The 22,879-nt window shown below is 43.8% G+C and overlaps 1 protein-coding gene across 4 annotated transcripts; it reads left to right on the forward strand.

The window, feature by feature from the left end:
• The first annotated feature begins 137 nt into the window (after positions 1–137).
• TGIF1 (TGFB induced factor homeobox 1) lies at positions 138–19,579 on the forward strand. Of its 4 annotated transcripts, none has more exons than XM_030190120.1 (3): positions 138–610; positions 14,306–14,532; positions 18,551–19,579. In XM_030190120.1, exons 1-3 carry the CDS (start codon positions 595–597, stop codon positions 19,124–19,126), a joined length of 819 nt encoding a protein of 272 aa, XP_030045980.1. In that variant the 5' UTR covers positions 138–594; the 3' UTR covers positions 19,127–19,579. The 4 variants fall into 4 exon arrangements, with proteins under 4 accessions (XP_030045980.1, XP_030045983.1, XP_030045982.1 ...); XM_030190123.1 differs by lacking the exon at positions 138–610 and adding an exon at positions 934–1,209; XM_030190122.1 differs by lacking the exon at positions 138–610 and adding an exon at positions 1,272–1,326.
• Positions 19,580–22,879: the final 3,300 nt, after the last annotated feature.

Raw genomic sequence — 22,879 nt, forward strand, 5'->3', positions numbered from 1 at the left:
TCAGAAGAAAAGAAAAAAAAAATCTGCTGGAGGTGGGAGCAGCCATGCCAGGGCCCCCCCCCCGCCCTCTAGTGGGGGAGGGAAGAAGGGCACCACCAGCTTATTTGCTGCCCTTGTGTTGTGTGTGTACGTCTGTGTCTGTCAGCAGTAAGCAGCCAGGGGAGGGCGGCTCGGGTTTTACTACAGTGAGTGACTGCCGTGGGAGGAGGGGGAAGAAACACCTCATGCACCTTCTCTAGTAGTACTATCTGTTACCAGATCCTCTCACTCCACGAGGCAAGGCAGGAGAAAGAAGGACGACCTGATGGTAAGGTGGCAACAACAAAAATCCCCAGTAATAACGGCACCGGTTTAGGGAATTGAGCCCAACCACCTTAAACCCGAAAAGAAAAAAAAAAAAAAACCGGGCACTTCATTGTATCGCTGCCAAGAACGAGGCGGCTGAGCCTGGACTCCTGACTGCTGTGTGACCACCTCTTGTGCTCCAGCACTTTGCTCTCGTCTCATCAGGATAAGAAAAGAGACATTTAGGAATAAAGTGGAATCAAGTCTATTTCCACTGTTTTTTTTTTTAAGTTTCTATAAGCAATCAAGATGAAAACAAAAAAAGGTAAGCGTGTGACTTTTCTGGGTTACTAGGGGGACGTAGAAGCCAGCCAGGGAAACATAGCTCCCTGTGGTAAGAGACCTGATTTCGCTCCTGTTTCATATAATAAATAAGTTAAAACCCGACTGTAACTTTGAATTTCCATAAAATTCCCTTAGAACTGGAGAAAAACCATTTGAAATGTACAGTAAAGGAGAAAAGTGCACCCCAGATGCACGCTGTCACACTGCACGCTGTCTTTTCAAACTTTGGCTTTTAGCTCCATGCTTGTCTTTGTTTCTCCATTCTTTAAATGAACTTTCTCAGAGAGTGTAATCTTAGGGGGAAATGCTTTGTGCTTTTTCTCTTTCCTGATAATTAAGGACGAAACACAAAACCCAGACCAGCTCTCTGAACAGTGTGTGTCTAGTGTGGGACAGGGAAGGTTCTTTGTTTGCTTACAAGCAGGAAGAGGGCATAGTAGCCACAGATGTTTCCCACAAAAACGTTTAGAGCTTCAGCGTCTGGTTTTCAGGAGATCGGGCTGCTGGAAGTTGCTCCTTCCTTCCCCGGACGTTTCCTTGCCTTTTAATATGAGGCAATCGGGCTTTGTCGTTAAGACGGTAAGCAAAAGATCCGTGAGATCTGCGGGGTCCGTAGGATCAGTGTTGTATTCAGTCCCGAGTTTCCTTTGTTCGTGGCCACTTTTCCACGTTGTAGGTTGGACATTTTCTTTCCTGGTAAGTTCTTGAGGGCTGTGATGTGATTGCTTGTATGAACTTGTGGCACATGATCGAGTATTGCTTTTTAATTTTTTTCCTCTGCACGATGGTGTTGGAGTACAGCTGATCCCATTATCCAGTAGTGTTCTGTCTCTCTCTGGGGCAAATTTTGAAACCAGGCATTCAATTCAACTCTATAACTGCTTCATTTTAGAAAACAGCATGTCAGGCAGTCTGATGTATGTGTGTGTGTGTGTGTGTGTGTGGGGGGGGGGGGGGGGGGGGGGGGGGGTGGTTATAATACGGCCACCATGTGAACAACTTTCTGCGTGCTCAGCAATCAGAGTAGAAAATCGAACAAGTTGGAAGACGAAATTAAAGTCACAGGAAGGGGGAGGGGAAAGAAATTCTGACAGATGAGAAGAAATTATTCACAGATGTTAGAAAGTACTGTTCGAAGGACAAAGAACTCCCCCCCCCCCCCCCCCCCCCACCACCACCACCACCACCACCACCACCGGGTTTGTGAGATCAACTCTTTGTCTTGGTTCTGGTGAAAAAAAAAATGTGCAAAATGTCAGAAAGTGACTTCCTTTTTGAAATTTTTTTTTCTTTTTGTAATTTAAAACCCGTACCTTGTTTTGATGGCTGTGCCAAGTTTATCTGCACTGTGGGATGTTTAAACAACGGGCGATGAGACAACTGGTTTCGCCACATACATGAAAGAAGGAAAACAAGATTAGCATGGAAAGTCCCGTACAGTGATAACTTTCCGGTGTTCCTAGTAGCTTAGTTAATAATAAAGCGCTCGTCCAACTTCATTAATTTATATTTGGACCCGTAGCAACCTCCCAGATTTCAGTTTAACTAGTAACACATTTTAAAGCATTGTTATTGACGCGTAAAATAAAATGACAGGGGTATTAGTGTTATATATTCCGAGGTGTACACACTGAGCCTCAATTATGATTTTTTTTTTTTTTACCGGGGAGGGGAGGAGGCTCAGATAAAGTTCTGTAGAATGAAAGTTATTGATCGCTGGGAAAATCTTTGCACGTGAAGCGGCTGCCTTTGTAACTGTCACAGTTTGAATATACTAAAATGACAATAATGTTCATGCTTAACCCATGTGCTTATTCACATGCTGTCTGTATTTTCCACAGTGTACATGATACAATTTTTAAAACACCTCCACTGTGCTTCATTGTGTTTATTGCGCGTTTGAAACACGTTCAGCGTTTATTTCCCGTGTCCAGAACTTCCACCCCACTGACAGGGTAGGAGCAAAAAGTTTAAAAAAATATTTTATTTAAATTTAAATGAAGCAAGGCTTTTAGTGTAATGCACGCTGTTTAGCAACCTCAGGCCTGATGTGCCGAACTACTTTGTCAATTGACATTATTTGAATGGAAAAACCCATGCATACTACTGAGTTTCTGGAATGTGTGAAAGTAAGCGGGTATTAGTTTAATGGTCATATTTTCCACACCGGAGCATCCTCCCCGATCTGAGGAATGAGAAGAGGCTAACGGAGGTCTAGATGGTGAAATATTAACAGCCAGTAATGCAAGAACAAACCGGCCCCAGCCGACCCACTAAACAGCTGAGAGCACAACAAAGCGCAGCAGCAGCAGGCTAGCTCGCTGCACTGGCATTAAAAGAGCCGAGCCTTAGTTCCCGCCCAGCCTAAGACCGCCCCCCCCCCGATGTCCCCGCCCCCATCCTAAAGTGTAGAAGGTTTGACCGGGGAGGAGGGGTTTTGGCGGTTCGTGGTTGCTTAACTACAAAGTCATGTCTACTCAGTGAAGGCTGTTCAAAAAAATAAATAAACCGGCAAGCCTAGCAATGTTTGCTTTTGGTGTTCCTTCATGCACCTTTTTCCCCTTTTTTCTGAAGATGAAAGTAGGTTTTGTGTGTTTTAGACGCATGCGAACTTAGCTAGAGCCACACTGAAAGCAGGAATCGTAGAAAAATGTGGGTTTTACATTATTCATTTGGTATTTGAAGCAACCTCGGTTCCCTCTGACTTTTTTTTTCTAAGATGACTAGGGTTTTGAAGTTTTTGAAAGTTATTTACAGTTGGGAGTCTGCTGGGCAGCCCATCACAAAATGCCATGTGGGTGTTGGCTGCTGCAGTTCAAGACAGCTTAAAATGTGTGTGGGGTGGGGGAGACGACTGGTACCACCAGTCATCTAACAACACTCTTCCTCTCCTTAACCTATATCCATAAACAGATCAATATAATGGGGTTCAAATAGGTTACATACATAAAACAAAGATATATATATAGATATATATATATATAGATACTCACACTCACCAGAGCCGTTAGAACAATGTTTCACCCATCCCAGTTCATGTACCATATTACTAGCTAAGTGGTCCCTTCCCATGAGGCTGCGTAATCACTGGCAACCACTGCCATACCCTTTGGTGCACCACCATATAACTAGCTAGAGTGCCAACTCTCCCCAGCCTGCAAACTCTGAGGGCAATTTGTCCAAATGGTTAGTTTTGTACATACCATGACAAGAATGAACCTCACTCCTAAAACAGGGAGGTCTTCTGCTGGTATGCCTCTAACTTCATCAGCTATATGGCAGTTTCATAGGTTGTACTTCCATCTTGCTATCCTTCAAACTTCATCCTTTGGCTTGGTTAACCCACTGCAATAATATTTGATACATGCAAAGAGCACATTTTGAATACACTTCAAATAGTTGAAGAGCTCATTAAAATCTGGGAGGGTGGGATGATTTAGCTCTGTGGAGTTTGATGAGGAAGTGATTGCTGTTTCTTGCTTACCTTTCATTTACTTATCCTATACTCTCCTTCCAGTTATCCTTTTTCGTGCCCCCATCCTTCCAATCCTTGATTGTCTCTCTAAACTTCTAAATTAAACACCCCTGTGGGGCCAGTTACATGCCTAGGTATTTCCACAGGCTGAACTTTATCCTTCTCCCACCCCATAAATTACCACTTGCTGGCATGTTGGAGGCGGGATTTGGGTGTTCCCAGAATTTGGAAGTTTTTCTGCCATAATGGAACAAAGCAAAAACGTCCAGGGCTAAAAGTTAGATGTTTTGGTCTGGACCTCCTTAAATCATGACTAAGTCACAAAAAGGTGCCTTAAAAGACCAGATGACCACTGGAGTGATTAAGGCATTACTCCTCCTTAATCTCCAAGTGGGCACTGACTACCTCCCACCCCCCAAAGATGTGAAAGAAAAAATACATACCAGCCTCTATTACAGGGTCAAGATGTTATGGCCAATGCTATTACAGCAGCAAGCAGGTCCCTGGAGTAGCCTAGTGGCTGGTACAGTGCACTGTAGAGATGGAGACCCAGGCCCCATATCTCACACTAACTGTTACACTTGTAGTGAAAAGTGGCAGTCTGCCCAAACCCCTAAAACCTATTGTACCAACATATAAGTGACACCTGCAGACATAAGGGCTATTGTAGTGGTGTACAGTAGGTTTTTGGTGGGTTTTGGAAGGCACACCATACAATATAAGGGAGTAATGGTGAGATGTGTACCTGGGACCTTTTATGAGAAGGTCCCCTAGGGTGCCCCACTGCTTTGCTGGGATGCCTGTGTCGCCAGTTTACTAATAATGCTGCCCCTCCCCCCATATGTTCCAGTGGCTTCTTTTTGTGCGATTTTACCCTTGGACATTTTTTTTTTTTGAATAGTTGCAAAAGACAAATTCACTGAGCTCAAAACATGTAGCAAATGGCCATTTTCAAAATAAAAAGATGTTTTTCTGGTTTAAAAATGGCCATCTTTGCCACTTCTACAAAAACGTCCAAAGTCAGATTAGACGTCATATCGAAAATGCACCTCTACATGAGATATGGCCTAATAATGGAAGCAAAACAGCCACACCACCAAAAAAACAAAAAACAGGAAGAGAGTTTGAGGATGCATATTATTGTCATTTTGTTAAAATGTATAGCAGGGTAGCAGGCAGTGGTGTGCAAGCATTTTTTTTATCACATTAATGGATCTAATCTGAGCAGAGGGAGGTAAGAAGCCCAGATTTGGGCGGGAAGAGGGGAGCTGAAAAAAATGGAGAAAGAAAGAAGGAACACTTAAATTGCAGAGCAGTTTGAGAAGTTGAGTACAGCAATAGAAGAGGCAGGGAGCATCACCCTGCTGATTTTATTTATTTATTAACATTTATTAACTGCCTTTATGAGGAGATTCACCACATGGCTAACTTAACAAAAAAAAAAAGTATCATGGTGTGCACTACTCTTCTGCCCCCAGCCGGTTACTCCTTCATGACACTACACTCAATAATTTCAGGGGCGAGCACTGTATTACATCCATATCAAAGTGGATTAGGCTAGACATACATTCAGTTTTTTAAGCTTTGTAACAACAACAGCAACAACAACAACAAAAAAAAAACCCGGTAGCTCTGAGTTCAAAGTTATTCAGGGCTTTCTGCTGGCTGGGATGACAGAGATGACAGTTGGTGCCAAAATGCTGCAAAACAAGGATGTCTGGCTCCACCTCTCGATTTTGTCATGCAATGCCTGAAATGCTAACCTTTTGATCTGCCAGTGTCCATGTGTTGAAGACCTCACTTTTTGAATAGGCATTTGCTCCAGGGTCCTTGGAGGTGGGCATGGGAGACAAATGGGATCAGAATAATTCAGCCATCTCAGAAAAGCCAGAGGGAACAGAGTATAGGATGATTAGTTAGATTCTTTGTAATTTGGAAAGCCAGTTTCTGCACGAGTTTTCTCTGCCAGGTACTTGTAACATGTTCTATCGGTCTGACCCAGTATGGCTATTCTTATGTTCTAAGAGGAGAGGTGTGGTAGCCGTGTTAGTCCACTCTTAAAGGTTATCAATAGAAATCAAACAAAATAAAACATGGAAAAGAAAATAAGATGATTCCTTTTTTATTGGACATAACTTAATACATTTTTTGATTAGCTTTCGAAGGTTGCCCTTCTTCGTCAGATCGGAAATAAGCAAATGTGGTAGCAGATAGTATATATAAGAGAAACATCAAAGCATTACTTTGACAGTCTGACAGAGTGGGAGGGTGGGAGTATGCATGGGGACATCAAAGCATTTCATTGATATTCTAACAGGATGGGTGTGGTAGGTGAGAGGATGATATAAAACAGAGAAATACAACTTTATGGTTTATAATGGGTTAGAAAACCCAGTTCCTTATTAAGTCCTGTCTGTTGGGTGTTAAAATATTCAATCATTCTTATTTCAAAGGTCTTACCCATTATAAACCATAAAGTTGTATTTCTCTGTTTATTACCCTCCTCTCACCTACCAACACCCATCCTGTTAGAATATCAGTGAAATGCTTTGATGTCCCCATGCATACCCCCACCCTCCCACTCTGTCAGACTGTCAAAGTAATGCTTTGATGTTTCTCTTATATATACTATCTGCTACCACATTTGCTTATTTCCAATCTGACAAAGAAGGGTAACCTTCGAAAGCTAATCAAAAAATGTATTAAGTTATGTCCAATAAAAAAGGAATCATCTTATTTTCTTTTCCATGTTTTATTTTGTTTGATTTCTAAGAGGAGAAACGGTATCTGGTCTTCCCTGTGTTTGCAGCCTGTGCAAAGGCTGCTGCAGATGTTTTGTCTCTTATGGACCCCTCACCTATCCCCCAGGAGGTTTTATAGGGCATTGGGGCACACAGTACCTAGCGAGCCATTTTAGATTTGTACAGAAAATTATCCTTTTTTGCCATTTGAGTGTTCTGAGGATTAGTTTTGTACACTCTCAGGTTGTACTACTCAAGCTTTGGATTGACTGTATTGCTATTCCTCTGTAATCACTGGGAGAAGGCAGAACTTCAAAGGTCTGGTCTCTAGTTTCAAAGGTACCAAATGAGAAAGCATGTAGGATTTTTTTTTCATGGTGTTCAGAAGAGGCCTTTACATGAGTTGGTAGGTCATATCACGTGTGTCTGCTTGTAAACAGCCCATGTGTACTATGCAGTGACTGAAATATTTAAATTGTGGTGGGTCTTAGGATGAATTAGCCAGGAATTTGACAGCTGTGTCTTCCTGTTGGGAGATGAGAGCAGCTCTGTGTTTCATTGCATAGTTTACACTGGATTCCTGCTTTAACATTGGTGTTGGTGTTTAACAGGCCTGAACAAAACAAGGGCATGTCGAGATTCACTTCTAGCCTTGTGGATGTGTCTGCTTTTGTCTGTCAGAGTTGCATCTTTTCGTCTTCTGTGCTGTTTTCGGTCTGTTTGTTTTGGTAGTTGCTTAGCTTTTCCCTGATGATCTATGTGTTTTACTTTTGGTACAGTACAGCGCTACTGTTTCATAAATGAAAGACAGTTTAATATAATAAACCTATAGATTTTTTTTTTTTAACCTGCGTTTTTAACCTTCCTCCCCATCCATCCCCACCCATCCCCAATTTCATACTTCTGTCTTTGCACACAGCAGGGAGGATTGTTAAATAAATACAAAAAACTGAAAAGGAAGTCACTGTTTAGGGGTAGGAAAGTGTAACAATCAGCAGAGACGTGCAAGTTCTAAATGTCAGAAACTGTATAGTCATCTTGATTTAATCTGTGGTTAAATATAAACTTTTCTGAACACCTTGTTCACTTTCTGTACTTTCTGTGATGGTTACATTTTAGTCTAGAAAAAAAAAATGTGTGCAGGTTTAGCTCTCTGGCATTCAGCAGCGTGGCTTCAAGCACTCCAGGATTGTCTGGTTCTTGTGCAGACTTTAGAATGCTGGTGCACACATTTGGGTCGATTTATTCAGCTGCTGTGGTCAGCACTGTTTTTAAATGCCCATTGCAGTGTCTAAATAAAACATGGATATTCAGCACTGGTTTCCGGGTTTCTGCTGGTGCTGGATGTCTGTGCAATGTGGTCAGTGCTGGCGCTATTGAGGTAAAGTTGGACAGCAATCTTTTTGTCTTAACTTTATCTGCATGATTATTTGGATTGCAGTTTGAATATCATCACTCTCTGGCTATCGTCCCAAGCAAAACAAGGGCTACTTGTTCTCCATATTTTAGAGTCCACTATCTAGATAGTGCTGAGGGGGGTCTGTAAGCAGATCCAGTTGGGCCCACTGTTTCCTGTGTGCTCAGGAGAAACCAGTGGCAGATGCAATGTGCAGGATGACTGGATTCCTCAGCTGAGGAACCTTATCATACAAAGGCAATCTGAATTTTGTACTTTTTGAAATGATGCTTTTCTCTTGGGATGTGGGGTTAATACTATTTGTATTTTTAAAGGACAGCTGGTAAGAGCCTATTCTATAAAGGTACGAGGGCACCTCCATCCCTTTATGTAAAACTGCCCAAAAGTTAGGCCCGAGCATGTAGGCCTACCTTAGAGCTGGTGTCAGAGATTTGTATGTACAGTAACTTGTAGCATTCTGTAAGTTGCAGGTGTAAGTTTGAATCCTGCCTGTGCTCCGCCCTGAGCCCTGCCATTGTATGCATGTGTAGACATTAGCACCTGTATTATATAATCTCTCCACCCCCCCCCCCCCCCGCCCGCCCCGGTGGTGTCTGCTTTACATATTGGAAATGAAAGGGAAATGGGACTTGATTTACCTCATTTTTGTGGGTTTTGCAGATACATTCAAAGCGGTTTAAATAGTATATACAGGTACTTATTTGTACCTGGGGCAATGGAGGGTTAAGTGACTTGACCAGAGTCACAAGGAGCTGCAGTGGGAATTGAACCCAGTTCCTCATGATCAAAGTCCGCTGCACTAACCACTAGGCTACTTATTGACGTACTTTTTAAAATTGGGTTTAAATGCCAAACAGGTATTACTGCAAAATTTGTTCTTTTGTATTTCGTCGGTGTCATCGTGCTTTAAAAGTTGAGTACATTGGTGTTCCAGGTTTAACAGTTTCCTCATGAAAATGGATTAGCTATAAATGAGTGAGCTAAAACAAACTATGAGCAGCAAAAAGTATAAATAGCATAGTGTTAGTCAGTGATAAGAGATTGGTGCAGTATGCTAAAAATGCGATGATTTAAGAATCAATTTCTAATGGTTGGATTGAGCTGAGAAAAAGGTTTATAATGAAGGATTAAGGCATGACATGGGGTGTGAGTAATGGGAGTTTTTCATACCTCCCCCCCCTTGCATGACACAGTATAAATATTGCCATTGTATCTGCATTCCATGAAGGTCATTATTATTCTGTGGCCTTTAGGGTTGTACGTCCTTTTTGATTTTGGATTTATTATTCATCTTTTCCAAATCTAAGCTCAAGCAAGCTATTTCCTTGTCCAAGTGGATTTGCAATCTACGTTCTCAGGCAGTGGAGAATGGAGTGACTTGCCAAACGTCACAGAGAGAGTCAGTGGAAGAAGTGGGATTTGAACCTTGGCTACTCTGGTGTTTGGGCTTTCATTCTAACCACTAGACGGCTTCACTCTGGGATGGTAGTTGAAGCTACATAAGATGGGATAGTTAGGAGATCTTGTATTTGAAAGAAATTAAGAATCAAATTCTAATACTGTGTTTATGGACATTTAGGAGACAATTCTGTAAATAACTGGGCGCCTCCATTTAGGCAACCCAAGGCCACACTGAAGGAGTCTTTTCTATAAAGGAGCCTAGGATCCATTATAGAATACTAGCGTCACATTGGCATGCCTAAAAATGTCAGGGCAAGCACAACTTACATGTGTAAGTGTGTCCTTCCATGCTGTGCCACTGTGTTTGCCCCCTTGCAACTACATGCTATATAAAATTTGCAGGTATTTGGAGAACAGCGCTTCGGCAGAACGTTGGTATTTACAGGAATATATATCTTTATTCTAAACATGCATGTAATGTCTGCGCCTAGTATATAGAATTACCCTTATAGGGGTGACCATCCTATAGGGATATTATCCCCCAGATTCTATAAATGGTGCACAAAGTTTCACACCCAACATTGTGTGCAGTTCTCAGGAGCGTGTAACTAAATTGCCTAACAATCCAATCAGCGCCAATAATTGGGTTCTAACATTTTATTTACACTGATAGGCAACAATTTGGATTTGTGTGTGAATCTTGCTACTTGCTATTCTGTAAAGATGAGCACACAACTCAAAAAGGGGTGTGGATATGGGAGGGGCATTGGAGGGTTAGGGGCGTTCACGAAAAATGTGTGCAGTATTACTGTATACTGGGAATCTGCCTAAATTACACACCAGGATTTACACTAGGTTTCAGTTGGTGTAAATCCTCGCACCCAAAGTTTGGCACGGAGATTGGCTCTAAGAGCTATTCTATAAATGGCACCCAACTCGTAGCACCACTTATAGAATAGTGCTCTATGCGGATTTTTTTCAGTGCCAAATTTTGAACACCATTTACTGAAACTAGCTTACATGCAGGCCATGTCATAATGTGAATGAAAACATTGGGGGTCCTTTTTCAAAGGCACGCTAGTGTTTTTAGTGCGTGCTAATGATTGGTGCCTGCTAAACACTAAGGCGTCTCTAACATTTAGCGTGTGCTTATTTTTAGCACGTGGTAAAAACGCTAGAGTGCCTTTGTAAAAGGACTCCATTATGGCTTATTGAAGGTTGTGGGTGTTTTATATAATTTCCTGTGTTGTTATGGGATTTTTTTTTTTTTTTGTTTTATGCAGATTTTTTTTTTTTAAATTTTATTTCAGGGGCACTATCTTAAATGGGGCAGAGGAGTAACCTAATGGTTAGAGCAACAGCCTGGGTCCGCAGGCTCAAATTAAAATGCTTCCTTGGCTCCTGGCCTTAGGCAAGCCACGTCACTTTCCATTGCCTTGGGATAGCCGGGGTGGTAACCTCACCCCATTTAGGGCCTGCCATTGAAACTGTCATTCTTGTGGCAGCACCCTACCTGGAGATAAAAAAATCAGAGAAACCCAGAAGTAGGGATAGACAGGTAGCCTTCCTACACAGAAACACTCCTGAGGTGGGATCAAAAGTAGTCAAACGTTTATTGAAGCATCAAAAATTGGAGAAAGACCTGATAGAGAGCTGTGTTTCATTGTTTAATGCCTGTCTCAGGAGTTGTAAAGCTACATTCAAAAATGTCAAAACCTATACATAAAGTGGTGTGAAAAGTAAACAATTCAAAATGGTTTCACATACAAGGGATAACATAAGAATTATGGTCATTTAATCATAAAACAATACTAATTTAACAATAAAGATTTACAAAAACAATGAAAACAATATAATTATAATGATTTAATAATAACCAGTTTATAGCTTTCCAAACATTATAATGGCCATCATAGCGATAACTGAGTATGATCCGGTGTTTACTGAGGGGTCCATTTACTAAACTGCAGTATAAAGGGCCCCGCAGTTCCTTTTTACCGCAGCAGGTAAAAAAGGCTGAAAATAGCCACGTCTATGTGGTAGGATTGCTCTTACTGCATGGCCTTGTGAGGGAGAGCACTTACCGCCACGCATTGAGCTGGTGGTAAGGGCTCCCGGGCTAACCCAGTAGTAACTGGGTAGTGCACGGCGCTGTCCGATTTCCACCGGGTAACCGCCACGCTAGAAAATAGTGCCCTATTTTCCCTAACGTGGGGAAATGGCGCATACTAAGGCTGGAACTACCACCGGTGCCTGCGTTGGACTGGTGGTAACTCCATACTGGCGCATGGTAAGCCCATGTTGGGCTTTGCAAAAGAGCCCCTGAGTAAAATATGTAAAACAGAGACGTACATTATCAATGTAAACATTAATCATGAGTTTAAGAAAAATATGTGTGAGATGATAACTCAAGATGGCTTCACAAAAGGAGAAGCAATGAAAAGCAGTATAATTTGATTTAAGACTAACCTTTCAAAATTCTTCTCAGACTATATCTGTTGGTGGTTCCCATGTAAAATCTTCAGGGGTCCTTTTACTAAGGTGCGCTGAAAATGGCCTGCGGTAGTGTAGACGTGTGTTTTGGACATGCAGAATTATTTTTTTAGCGCACCTACAAAAAAAATGCCTTTTTAAAATTTTTGCCGAAAATGGACGTGCGTCAAAATGAAAATTGCCGTGTATCCATCTTGGATCTGAGACCTTACCGCAAGCCATTGACATAGCGGTAAGGTCTTACGCGGTAACCAGGCGGTAATGGTCTACACGTGTCAGAAAATAAAAAAAAGGCCCTTAATAAAGCCTGCAATCCTTTTTAGCTACATTTTGTGACATTCCTGAACGCAACTACATCTTTCCTCTTAATCCATGTTCCATTGTTAGGGTTTTCATTCACAGACAGATGATCAGAAGGTCCGCGCTGTTCCAAACAGTGCTCTAAAAATAGCGCTGGAACAAAGTGGGGTGTTATTAGACCTATGATCAGAGATAATTGCATGCAAATTTAAGCACAAAATTATCTTTAATCATGGGGTACAAGTGCGGGAGAATTGGGCACAATCCTCCCACACTTGTTTGACAGGTCTGGGCTGTCAAAAGCCCAAACCTGTCAAACGCAGGCGCTGGAGGTCCATGGGACCACCAAACCCCAACTACCGCTGCCCCGAGCAAAGCAAAACGGGGGCTGGAGGTCCATCCCCAGGTTCAGGGAGGGCTGGAGATCCGGTGGGTCACCAGCCCCCCCAAACTCTCCTCAGCATTTCCAAAAAAGTCCCTGGTGGCCCAGTGGGCGACCAACCCCACCCACCGACAAACCCCCCCCCCCCCCCCCGACACAGTTGAAGGAGGGCTGGAGATCCGGTGGGTCTCTAGCCCCCCAGCATTGGCAAGAGCCCCTGGTGGTCCAGTGTCAATACGCCCCTCCCTACCTACCACTCTACCTTGGGTTGGAGGAGGGAGGTAGCCTGCCTCCCTCCTCTTCGTTCGATGCCACAAAATGGTGGCGCCCTGCCCAGTGTATCCTGGGATACGCTGGGCATGTCTTCAGAAGCCCCACCCAGCGCATCCCAGGATACACTGGGTAGGGTTGGGCGCCACCATTTTGCAGCGTCGAAGGTAGAGGAGGGAGGGAGACAGGCTACATCTCTCCTCCAACCCAAGGTAGGGGGGTAGGGAGGGGGGCGGATTGACATTGGACCATCAGGGACCCTTGCCAATGTTAGGGGGTTGGGGAGGCTGGAGACCCACCAGATCTCCAGCCCTCCCTGAACCTGGAGGGGGGGGGATTGTCAGGGAGACCTCCAGCCCCCTGTCACTGGGGGGGTTCTTTGGGTTTGCTTTGTTGGGGGGAATGGGGGCCTGCTAGCATGCAAATGCATGCTGGACAGGGCTCACCATTCCTCCCCAGTGATCTGCAAACCCTAACGCCAGCTCGGGGATGGCGTAGGGTTTGCCACGGCCAGCAACCCAATCTTTGGCGTGCTGGTTGCTGATCATTGGGGATGAATATGTTTAGCCCTGTTTTGCATGCATTTGCATGCTAGTTGTGTTCAGAGCCCTCGAGCGCGTTTTCATGCGCTCGGGGACTCTGATCATGGGGCGGTAGCAAACGCCGGTGCTAGTATGGCGCTAACAACCTCTAGCGACGGCGTTTGCTTCTGATCATCCCCCTGTCATTTATTAACACACATATATATGAATACTTACATTTATTGTTTAATTTATATGAGATCCTGTAATGTGCAGTGGTTCTATTTTTTATATTGTTTTGCGTACATTGTTGTTATAAATATGCATAAAATTAATAAAAACAAAGAATTGAACTTTAAAAAAAAAATGACATGAAATGAGAAAGGAAATGTCATTTCAGGCAAGTGCACGTCACCAGTTTTTGTTGCCCATGTCTGCAAAGATCTCACCTTGGTAAGGAGGTAGAGGAGAACAACTGTTTTTATTGCGTAATGAGGAGTTCTCAGTTGCAGGTGGCAACTTGAGTGATAAGTGCTTTGAACCTCTGGCAGCAGCCAACAGTGAGGCTCAGAAGTGTTGGTGTGACAACAGAACACTTAGCCCTGTCTTTCAATGAGGCGTAGAAAATGGAAATGATTGACCTGACCCTCCTTGCATTCTATTTTATTATCCTAGGTATAATGCCTCTATCAGGCAGTGAGTCTGAGGATGATGACAGCATGGATATTCCACTCGACTTGTCTTCTAGTGGTGGCTGTGGCAAGCGGAGACGACGCGGTAACTTGCCAAAGGAGTCAGTGCAGATCTTGCGAGATTGGTTGTATGATCACCGATACAATGCTTATCCCTCAGAGCAAGAAAAAGCGCTGCTGTCCAGACAGACACAGCTCTCCACACTACAGGTAATTATATAGGCTGTAAGGTACATAAAGGCTGCAAGAGTCCAGTGAACTAAAGTAAAAGGAGCCATTGTAAGGGCAACAGACCTCCGTTAGGAAAGTAATAAAAAATTAGGGGTGGGGGGGAAGAGACCAATAATGGTTTTCAAAAATGTTGGCGGGAAAAATAAAAATCAAAAATTAATATTCCAAAGGGATCTCAGAAAGAGAGGGATGGGGCAAGAAATACCTGGATAGGCTGAGAGAAGTAGGAAAGAGGACAGCAACGGCAGAAAGAGCAAAGCTAGCTATGTGGTAACACAAGGTGACAAGAGTTTTAAATTTTTAATAAGTTAGTGCAGGGGCGTAGCCATGAGCGGGCCCGGGTGGGCCTGGGCCCACCCAATTTCGGGTCAGGCCCGCCCAGCAGCAGAGTTCCTGACGGCGATGCCAGTCGCAGGCCCCGCTCGCAGTCGCAGCGATTCCCACACGCTGCCTGCCAGTGCCGGCTGCCGCTCAATCTCCTTGCGCTACTAAGCGCTAACCCAGAAGTCTCTCCTCTGCAGGAGAGACTTCCGGGTTAGCGCTTAGTAGCGCAAGGAGATTGTTGAGCGGCAGCCGGCAGGCAGCGTGTGGGAATCGCTGCGACTGCGAGCGTAGCCTGCGAGTAGAATCGCCGTCAGGAACACTGCTGCTGGGCGGGCCTGCAAGGAGGGTGAGATGCTGCAGCTATACGGGGGTAGGGGATGATGGGGGAAAGATGTCGCATGGGGGAGGGAAGATGGAGGACACAGCAGCTGCACAGGGGGAAGGGAAGATGGAAAGAAAGATGCTGCACAGGGGTGAGGGAAGATGGAAAGATGAGGCTTGGTTGGTGGGTGAGGGAGATGCACGGGGAAAAAGGGAGAGATGCAGCAAAGGGGTGGAGGGGTGAGGAAGGGAGAAGTCTTGGCTGTGTATGAGGTGGAGGGGAGGGACACATGCTGCATACAGAGGGGATAGGTGGGGAGGGGGAGAAATGGTAGGCATAGGGGTGGAGAGGAGGGAGAAATGGTGGGTATAGTGGTGGAGGGAGGGCGGAGCAGAGAAAATTTTGTGCCCACCCACTTTGGGCTCAGGCCCACCCAAAACTGGCTGTCGGGCTACGCCACTGAGTTAGTGATGGGGAAGGCTTTAAGCAGCCTGCTGTCTAAGGTGAGGGATGAGAGAGTGCCCCCCTCAGGAACGTGGGAGTGTATGTAGGAATTGAGGAGTGTCTAAGGTATGTGTGGGTGGGTAACAGGGGCAGAAGTGTGTGTGTGTGTAGAAGAGGTAGGGGTAAGCTTAGCCGAGATTGGGTGGCAGAGCCGGTAGGGGTAGGCGGGGCTGGTGGTTGGGAGGCGGGGCTAGTGCTGGGCAGACTTATACGGTCTGTGCCCTGACAATGGCAGATACAAATCAAGGTAAGGTATACACAAAAAGTAGCACATATGAGTTTATCTTGTTGGGCAGACTGGATGGACCGTGCAGGTCTTTTTCTGCCGTCATCTACTATGTTACTATGTAAAGGAATATCTTGGATAGTAAGGATATTTGTGTGTTAGGGGGGGTTTCTGCTGTGAGTGAAATTTCTGAGGTGGGGAACAGGGGCTGGGTATGTATTATGGGTTTGGCATAATGGAGTGTGTGGGAGTCAATTTTAGAGAGTGCCTGATGTAGGGATCCAGGAGGTGGCTGACAAGTGCACAAAAAAGGGGTGGAGTGTGGTTGGGGGAAGAGGAAATGTTTGGTCTGTGGCAGTAATGCGGAGAGATGTTAGAGGCAGCACAAGGAGGGTGCTGAGGTTTTTTTTTTTTTTTTTTTTTGCATGCTTTTCACCTCCCCCCCCCCTCCACTGCCACCCCACCATCACCAATGCAGATAAAGCTTCGATTCAGGCTAGGAGAAGGTGAGCACAGTAGGCACTGTATTTTAATAGTGCTGCCAAACTGCATCTTGATCTAGTGTCTTTTAATTAGTCCATCTGGCTCAGCAGCAGGAGAGGCACATAAGCACATCATCTCCTACTGATGCAGGACCAATCTCCATACTATGAACAGTAAGATCATACAGCTCTCGGAAGACTTGGCCTCTCAGTAGCAGGTGATGATGCAGCTGCTGACCTAGATGGGATAACTGGGAAACACCAAAATGGAGACCTGGAGGGGCATAATCGAACGGGGCGCCCAAGTTTTCATGAGGTCGTCCTCGGAGGACGGCCCCACGAAGGGGCGGGGAAACCCATATTATCAAAACAAGACGGGCGTCCATCTTTCGTTTCGATAATACGGTCGGGGACGCCCAAATCTCAACATTTAGGTTGACCTTAGAGATGGTTGACCTAAATGTTGAGATGGTCGACCTTAGTGATGGTCGTCCCCAGTTTTCGCCCATAAGGACGCCCATCTCAAAAACGACCAAATCCAAGCCCTTTGGTTGTGGGAGGAGCCAGAATTCGTAGTGCACTGGTCCCCCTGACATGCCAGGACACCAACCGGGCACCCTAGGGGGCACTGCAGTGGACTTCACAAATTGCTCCCAGGTGCATAGCTCCCTTACCTTGGATGCTGAGCCCCCCAAAACCCACTCCCCACAACTGTACACCACTACCATAGCCCTAAGGGGTGAAGGGGGGCTCCTAGATGTGGGTACTGTGGGTTTGTGGTGGGTTTTGGAGGGCTCACATTTACCACCACAAGTTTAACAGGTGGGGGGGGGGGAGGGCCTGGGTCCACCTGGCTGAAGTGCACTGCACCCACTAAAACTGCTCCAGGGACCTGCATACTGCTGTCAGGGAGCTGGGTATGACATTTGAGGCTGACAAAAAAAGTTTTTAAAGTTTTTTTTTTATTATTTTTTATTTATTTTTTTTTTAGGGTGGGAGGGGATTGGTGACCACTGGGGGGAGTAAGGGGAGGTCATCCCCGATTCCCTTCGGTGGTCATCTGGTCAGTTCAGGCACCTTTTTGAGGCTTGGTCGCAAGAAAAAATGGACCAAGTAAAGTCGGCCAAGTGCTCGTCAGGGACGCCCTTCTTTTTTCCATTATCGGCCGATGGCGCCCATCTCTTAATCACACCCCAGCCCCGCCTTCGCTACGGTGCCGACATGCCCCATGAACTTTGGTCGTCCCTGCGACGGGAAGCAATTGGGGACGCCCAGTGAAAATAGTGATAGCTTTTATTTTATTTTATTTTTTTGTATCTGTCATGGGGCACATTAGACTTGAATACTTAGTAAAATGAATTCATTCAAAAGGTTTCCTGCTGTGGCAGCATCAATAACAACTGCAATGAAAAAAAAAAAGCAGACTGAGTTTTCCTGCATTACCCTAGAAACCAGTTTATTTGAACAAGTAAAAAAAAAAACCCTCCAGTGAGGTAATCCAAGTTACGCCTGTTGCCACAGTCCGTTGAACAGGGAAAATCAGTTACTGTTGGTGGGAGGAGCAGCTGTTTTCAAAGAGAAAAAGTCTTTCCTGTTGTTAATTAACCTGTAGGAAGGGAACAATAGATAATAGATTACTGCATATGTGAAGTTAAAATCTAAACCCTCTGGCAGTGCTATGGCTGACAGTTTCAAATAAGTCGGGGGAGGGGGCATATGTTTTTTTGTTGTTGTTGTTGAGGGGGTAGGGATGAATATGAGGGTTGGGCTGGGCTTTCTGTTTAGGTGTGTCAGCCTGACAGCTAGTTTTTCCTTCCTTTTTTTTTCTCTTTCTATCTTTCGCTCTCTCATTCTTTCTTTCTCAAGAAGAAAACTGCTGGATTCATGGGGCAGCAATCTAGTACAGATAGTAGAAGCAAAGAAAATTAAAAATATATATATTTGGATAAGCACTGAGGATCCTTTAGTTAAGTGAGGAGTAATGCCTGAGAGAGAGTGTATGCTTTAGGTATTTGTATCAGTAATGGGAAGACCAGACAGGTCTTGTGGTTTGTCTAGATGGTGCCACTGGCCTCTTTGTGATATTTGCATAAAATTAGTGGAAGAAAAACTGATGCTGAGTTTCTGTTGTATTGCCAGGTCTGCAACTGGTTCATCAATGCACGTAGGAGGCTTCTGCCCGACATGCTGAGGAAGGACGGCAAGGATCCAAACCAGTTCACCATTTCAAGGAGGGGGTCAAAAGCATGTGAAATCGATCAGGTAGACTCCCCCACCGGCATCAAAGACTACATTCCTACCCTAGATGAGACCCTCTTGCATCCTAATGCTGCGGAGCCCCACTATGTCTCGGGAAAGTTGCTGGCTCCTAAAGCCTGCTCCCAGCAGTCGTTCCCGGCTCGACCATCCGTGATCTGCCACACTACTGTAACTGCACTGAAAGCATCTCCTTTCTATCCCTGCCAAGCTCTTCACCCAGGCATGACCACAGACCTGCCGCAGGCAACCGTGAGCAGCTTCACAGACCCTTCTTCCGCATACCACGAAGATACAAGTAAATTGGGGTCAAGCACAAATGCACAAAGTGGACTCTTCAACACTCCCCCACCCACCCCTCCTGATCTCAACCAGGACTTTAGTGGGTTTCAGCTGTTGGTGGATGTTGCACTCAAGAGAGCTGCAGAGATGGAACTGGAGGCAAAACTTCTGGTGTAGCTGGGTTTCCGGCATGATACTGACCAGAACACACTGCTAGCGTTGCCTGACGGCATCACAGACTAAATGCCTTATTTGACAATTTTTTTATTATTATTATTTGCACAAGGGATAGCCGAAATTAGGCTTCCTGTTACTAGGATGTCTTAAGTGGAATATAGTCATTCTATGAATCACAAACTTAGTGCTACTGTAGAAACGAAGGTTCTTTGGATGTTTCTTGGTAGAGTATGCATAATGTGAGCTGTTCCCAAGATCATGTGATTTTTTTCTTTCTTTCTTTTTTTTTTATATTGTTCCTTTCAGACTGTGCAATATTCTGCAAAGTAGATCCTTTTTTTTATCATTCCCATGTGGCAGAGATTGTCCATGTGCTGTCTATATTTTCATTTTTTTAAAAATGAGCCTGACTGGTTGATTATGCCTTTTTTCATAATGTAATAAACTATTTTCTTTAAGGTAATGTTCCGCTGATTTTGTTGGATACTTAATAATGGAGTCACTAAATTCTGTTTTTAATATCCTGCTTGAAAATGAAACATCTGTGAGTAAAATCACCAGAAGTGACCAATGCGCGCAACCTTAAATTATTCCTTACTACAGTATGGTAGAATGGTTAAGGCTGCACATGAGGCATGAATTAGTTACTGTAGACTGTGTTTCTTTTGTGGAACCAGGCATACCAGCAAACAGTAAGATAATGTAAAAGCAGGAATATTCTAGCATGTCCTGTGACATCACAGAGCATGAACGCTATTGGTGGAAGATTATATTGTTACAAGACTCTTAAGGGCCCCGTTTACTAAGCCACGCTAGAGGCATGTAAGTGCTTTTAGCGTGTGCTGTGTAGGCGCCCATAATATTCCTATGGGCGCTTGCATAGCGCGTGCTAATTTTGTGCACGCGCTAAAAACGCTAGCGCACCTTAGTAAACAGAGCCCTAAGATGCCTCATTAGTATATTACATAGAACTGTGGAAAATGATGGAAAGTAAGAACCACATGGCCTATCCAGTTTGCCTATCCACACATATCCCTTCCTTTCCCTTAGAGGTCCTCTGTTCTTGTTGTTTGCTTTGTTAAATTCAGATAACAGTTCTCGTCTCTGCCACCTCCACTGGGAGCGTATTCACTAGGCATATATATTAATATAACTGGTGAAGGGAGTGCATCAATCAGCTACTTCTTTATACTCAGCTTCACGTGAAATAGATATTTAGTTAATGCATAAAGGTCTAATTAGTAAGATTTTCTTTCGATAGGATCGTCAGATCAGCGTGTGTGCTTCTGTATTGGCTAAACTGAGCCAAGCAGATTTCAAGGGGCACCACCACAATCCTCATTGATCCTAATACAAATATTTTCAAAGTTCACATCTTTCTTTTTATCTATTTTTCAATTATGTAGAGATTTCTTAATTATATTAATCTTCATTAGAGTGCTTAGCTTTCTCAGCTTTAGTAAAGTTCATACTGGAGACCCTGTGTCAAGGTAGTCTCCTGTTTCCTCATAGCGGCATTCTAAGAGGCCATTCCATATATCCATAAAGAAGTATTTCCTTAGATTACTCCTACCCTTTCCACTTTTATCTTAATCGAAAGAGGGCTTCCTCCTTTGCATCTATGTAGCGGAGGTATTTAAATGTGTCTGTTATACCTCTTCCTCTTACCTTTTTTTCCAAAGTATACATATTAAAATCTTTAAATCTGTCCCCATATACTTTATGTCAAAGACCACTGACTCTTTTAGTAACCACCCTCTGGACTGACTCCATCATTTTGCATCTTTTTGAAGGTGCAGGCTACAGAATTGTACACAGTAGTCTAAAAGCGCCAGAAAAATGGCAGCATTTGTGGGGGTTTTTTTTTGTAATGGCCACGCACTAATTTTCCCATTAGCACATGGTCATTACCACAGGAGCCCTTACTGCCACCTAGTTAGGAGACAGTAAAGGCTTCTGCACTACTCCTGTGTTAATCAGGTGTGGTGCAGTAATGTGTCTGTACTACCCAATTAGCACAGGTAAGCCTACTGTCTACCCATGGGCACACCTTCCACACTAAAAAATAAAAAATATTTTTCAGCGTGGGATTAGTGCGCACTAAGCGGAACACTACCACAGGATGCCTCAGTGCGTCCCGCGGTTGTGCTCTTTTAGTGCACAGTAGGCCTGCATTAGGCCTACCGCACCTTAGTAAAAGCCCCTAAATGAGGTCTCACTGGAAACTTATACAAAGGCACTATTGCCTCCTTTTTTTTTCTGCTGGCCATTCCTTTTCCTGGCTTTGCTGTCATTTTTTTCTATTTGTTTAGTCATCCGATGGCAGTCATCAGCAAGTCCCATTCTTTTATGCACATAAATACTTCTCCCCCTATTCTCTATTGTTTCCTTGGATTTTGGCAGCCCAAATGCATGACTGCATTTGTTTTCTTTATCTTTCTTGAAAATTGTATATAATAATTAACAAAAATCTAATGTTGCAAATACAAAGTCTACAAGTTGGTGTACTTGCAAAATGTTTAAATGTAATTTTGGAGGTAATTTTTTTTTTTTTATAAAAAGCATGGGGTACTTTTGCCCAATTTAACTTTGCGGCGGTAGTTCCCTCCCCCAATGTGCGCCATTTCCGGCACTGCAAAAATATTTCAATTTTTGTAGTACTGGTGTGTACCTGGCAGTAATCAGGCAGTGCCACACGCTGCCTGGTTACTGCTAGGTTAGTGTGGGAGCCCTTAACTGCCACCTCAGTGGTACTCTCACATCTGTCACTCCAGTTAACTAAGCAGATCATAGAAGGAAAAGTCCTTTTAAAACATTTTATTCATGTGAAGTCTAGAACTAAAATGAGTCTGACACTGGCTGTGTTTCCCCCATGCAAGGGTTTAGTCATTTTTACCAATGTGTCTTTTATTTATTCGTGTTTTACTAATATGTATTTTGTTCTATTATTAGATGCTTTTAGCCCCTGATGCAGCCCTTGCATGGGAGAAACACAGCCAGTGTCTGGATCATTTTAGTTCTAGGCCTCACATGAATAAAGGGGGTCTTTTACAAAGGCGTGTTAACATTTGTAGTGCAAGCTAATAATTAGTGCACGCTAAATATTAGAGGTGCCTGTAGGAATATATGGGTGTCTCTAGCATTTAGCGCATGCTTATTTTTAGCGTGCGCTAAAAATGCTAGCGTACCTTTTGTAAAAGGACCCCAAGGTGCTTTAAAAGGACTTTTCTTTCTGTGATTTGCTTCTTTGCCATTTTGGATTTTGTGGATCGCTTGCCTTGTTGTTTCCTTGGACTCCTGGTAGCTAGTCTAGTTGTCATATTTTGCACAGTCTGCGATTTCCTCATATTTTCCCCAGAAAATGTACATATAAAGCATTACAATAGTTCAACAAACTACTGACCAGCTTTTGATTCACAATGCACCCTCTTCCAAATATGGTCTCAGTCTCCTGAGCATCTTCAAGATCAAATACACCTGCTGAACTACTCTCACAATCTGTTGTGCCCAATCCCTTAACTGCACCAACCCACGGGACACTTAGAGGGACATTTTCAAAAGAACGTCCAAGTCAGAATTGGGATGTCCTGCTCATAACATTAAAAAAAAAAAGAAGTCTAACAGCCATTTTCGAATAGGAAAAACATCAGGATTTCCTGTTTCAAAATATGTGAGAAGGACATTCTTGATATGAACACCAAAAAAGCAAGCACAAAAATGTCTGGTTTCATTTGTACAAAAATGGCCCCTGCA

The sequence above is a fragment of the Microcaecilia unicolor genome, chromosome 1 (assembly GCF_901765095.1).
Source record: "Microcaecilia unicolor chromosome 1, aMicUni1.1, whole genome shotgun sequence".
In the NCBI taxonomy this organism is placed as follows: domain Eukaryota; kingdom Metazoa; phylum Chordata; class Amphibia; order Gymnophiona; family Siphonopidae; genus Microcaecilia; species Microcaecilia unicolor.

Bases quoted from the DNA above. Each gene is read 5' to 3' on its own strand.
- TGIF1 (XM_030190120.1), top strand. The intron at 14,533-18,550 runs GTAATTATATAG...TTGTATTGCCAG, and splicing joins CACAGCTCTCCACACTACAG to GTCTGCAACTGGTTCATCAA.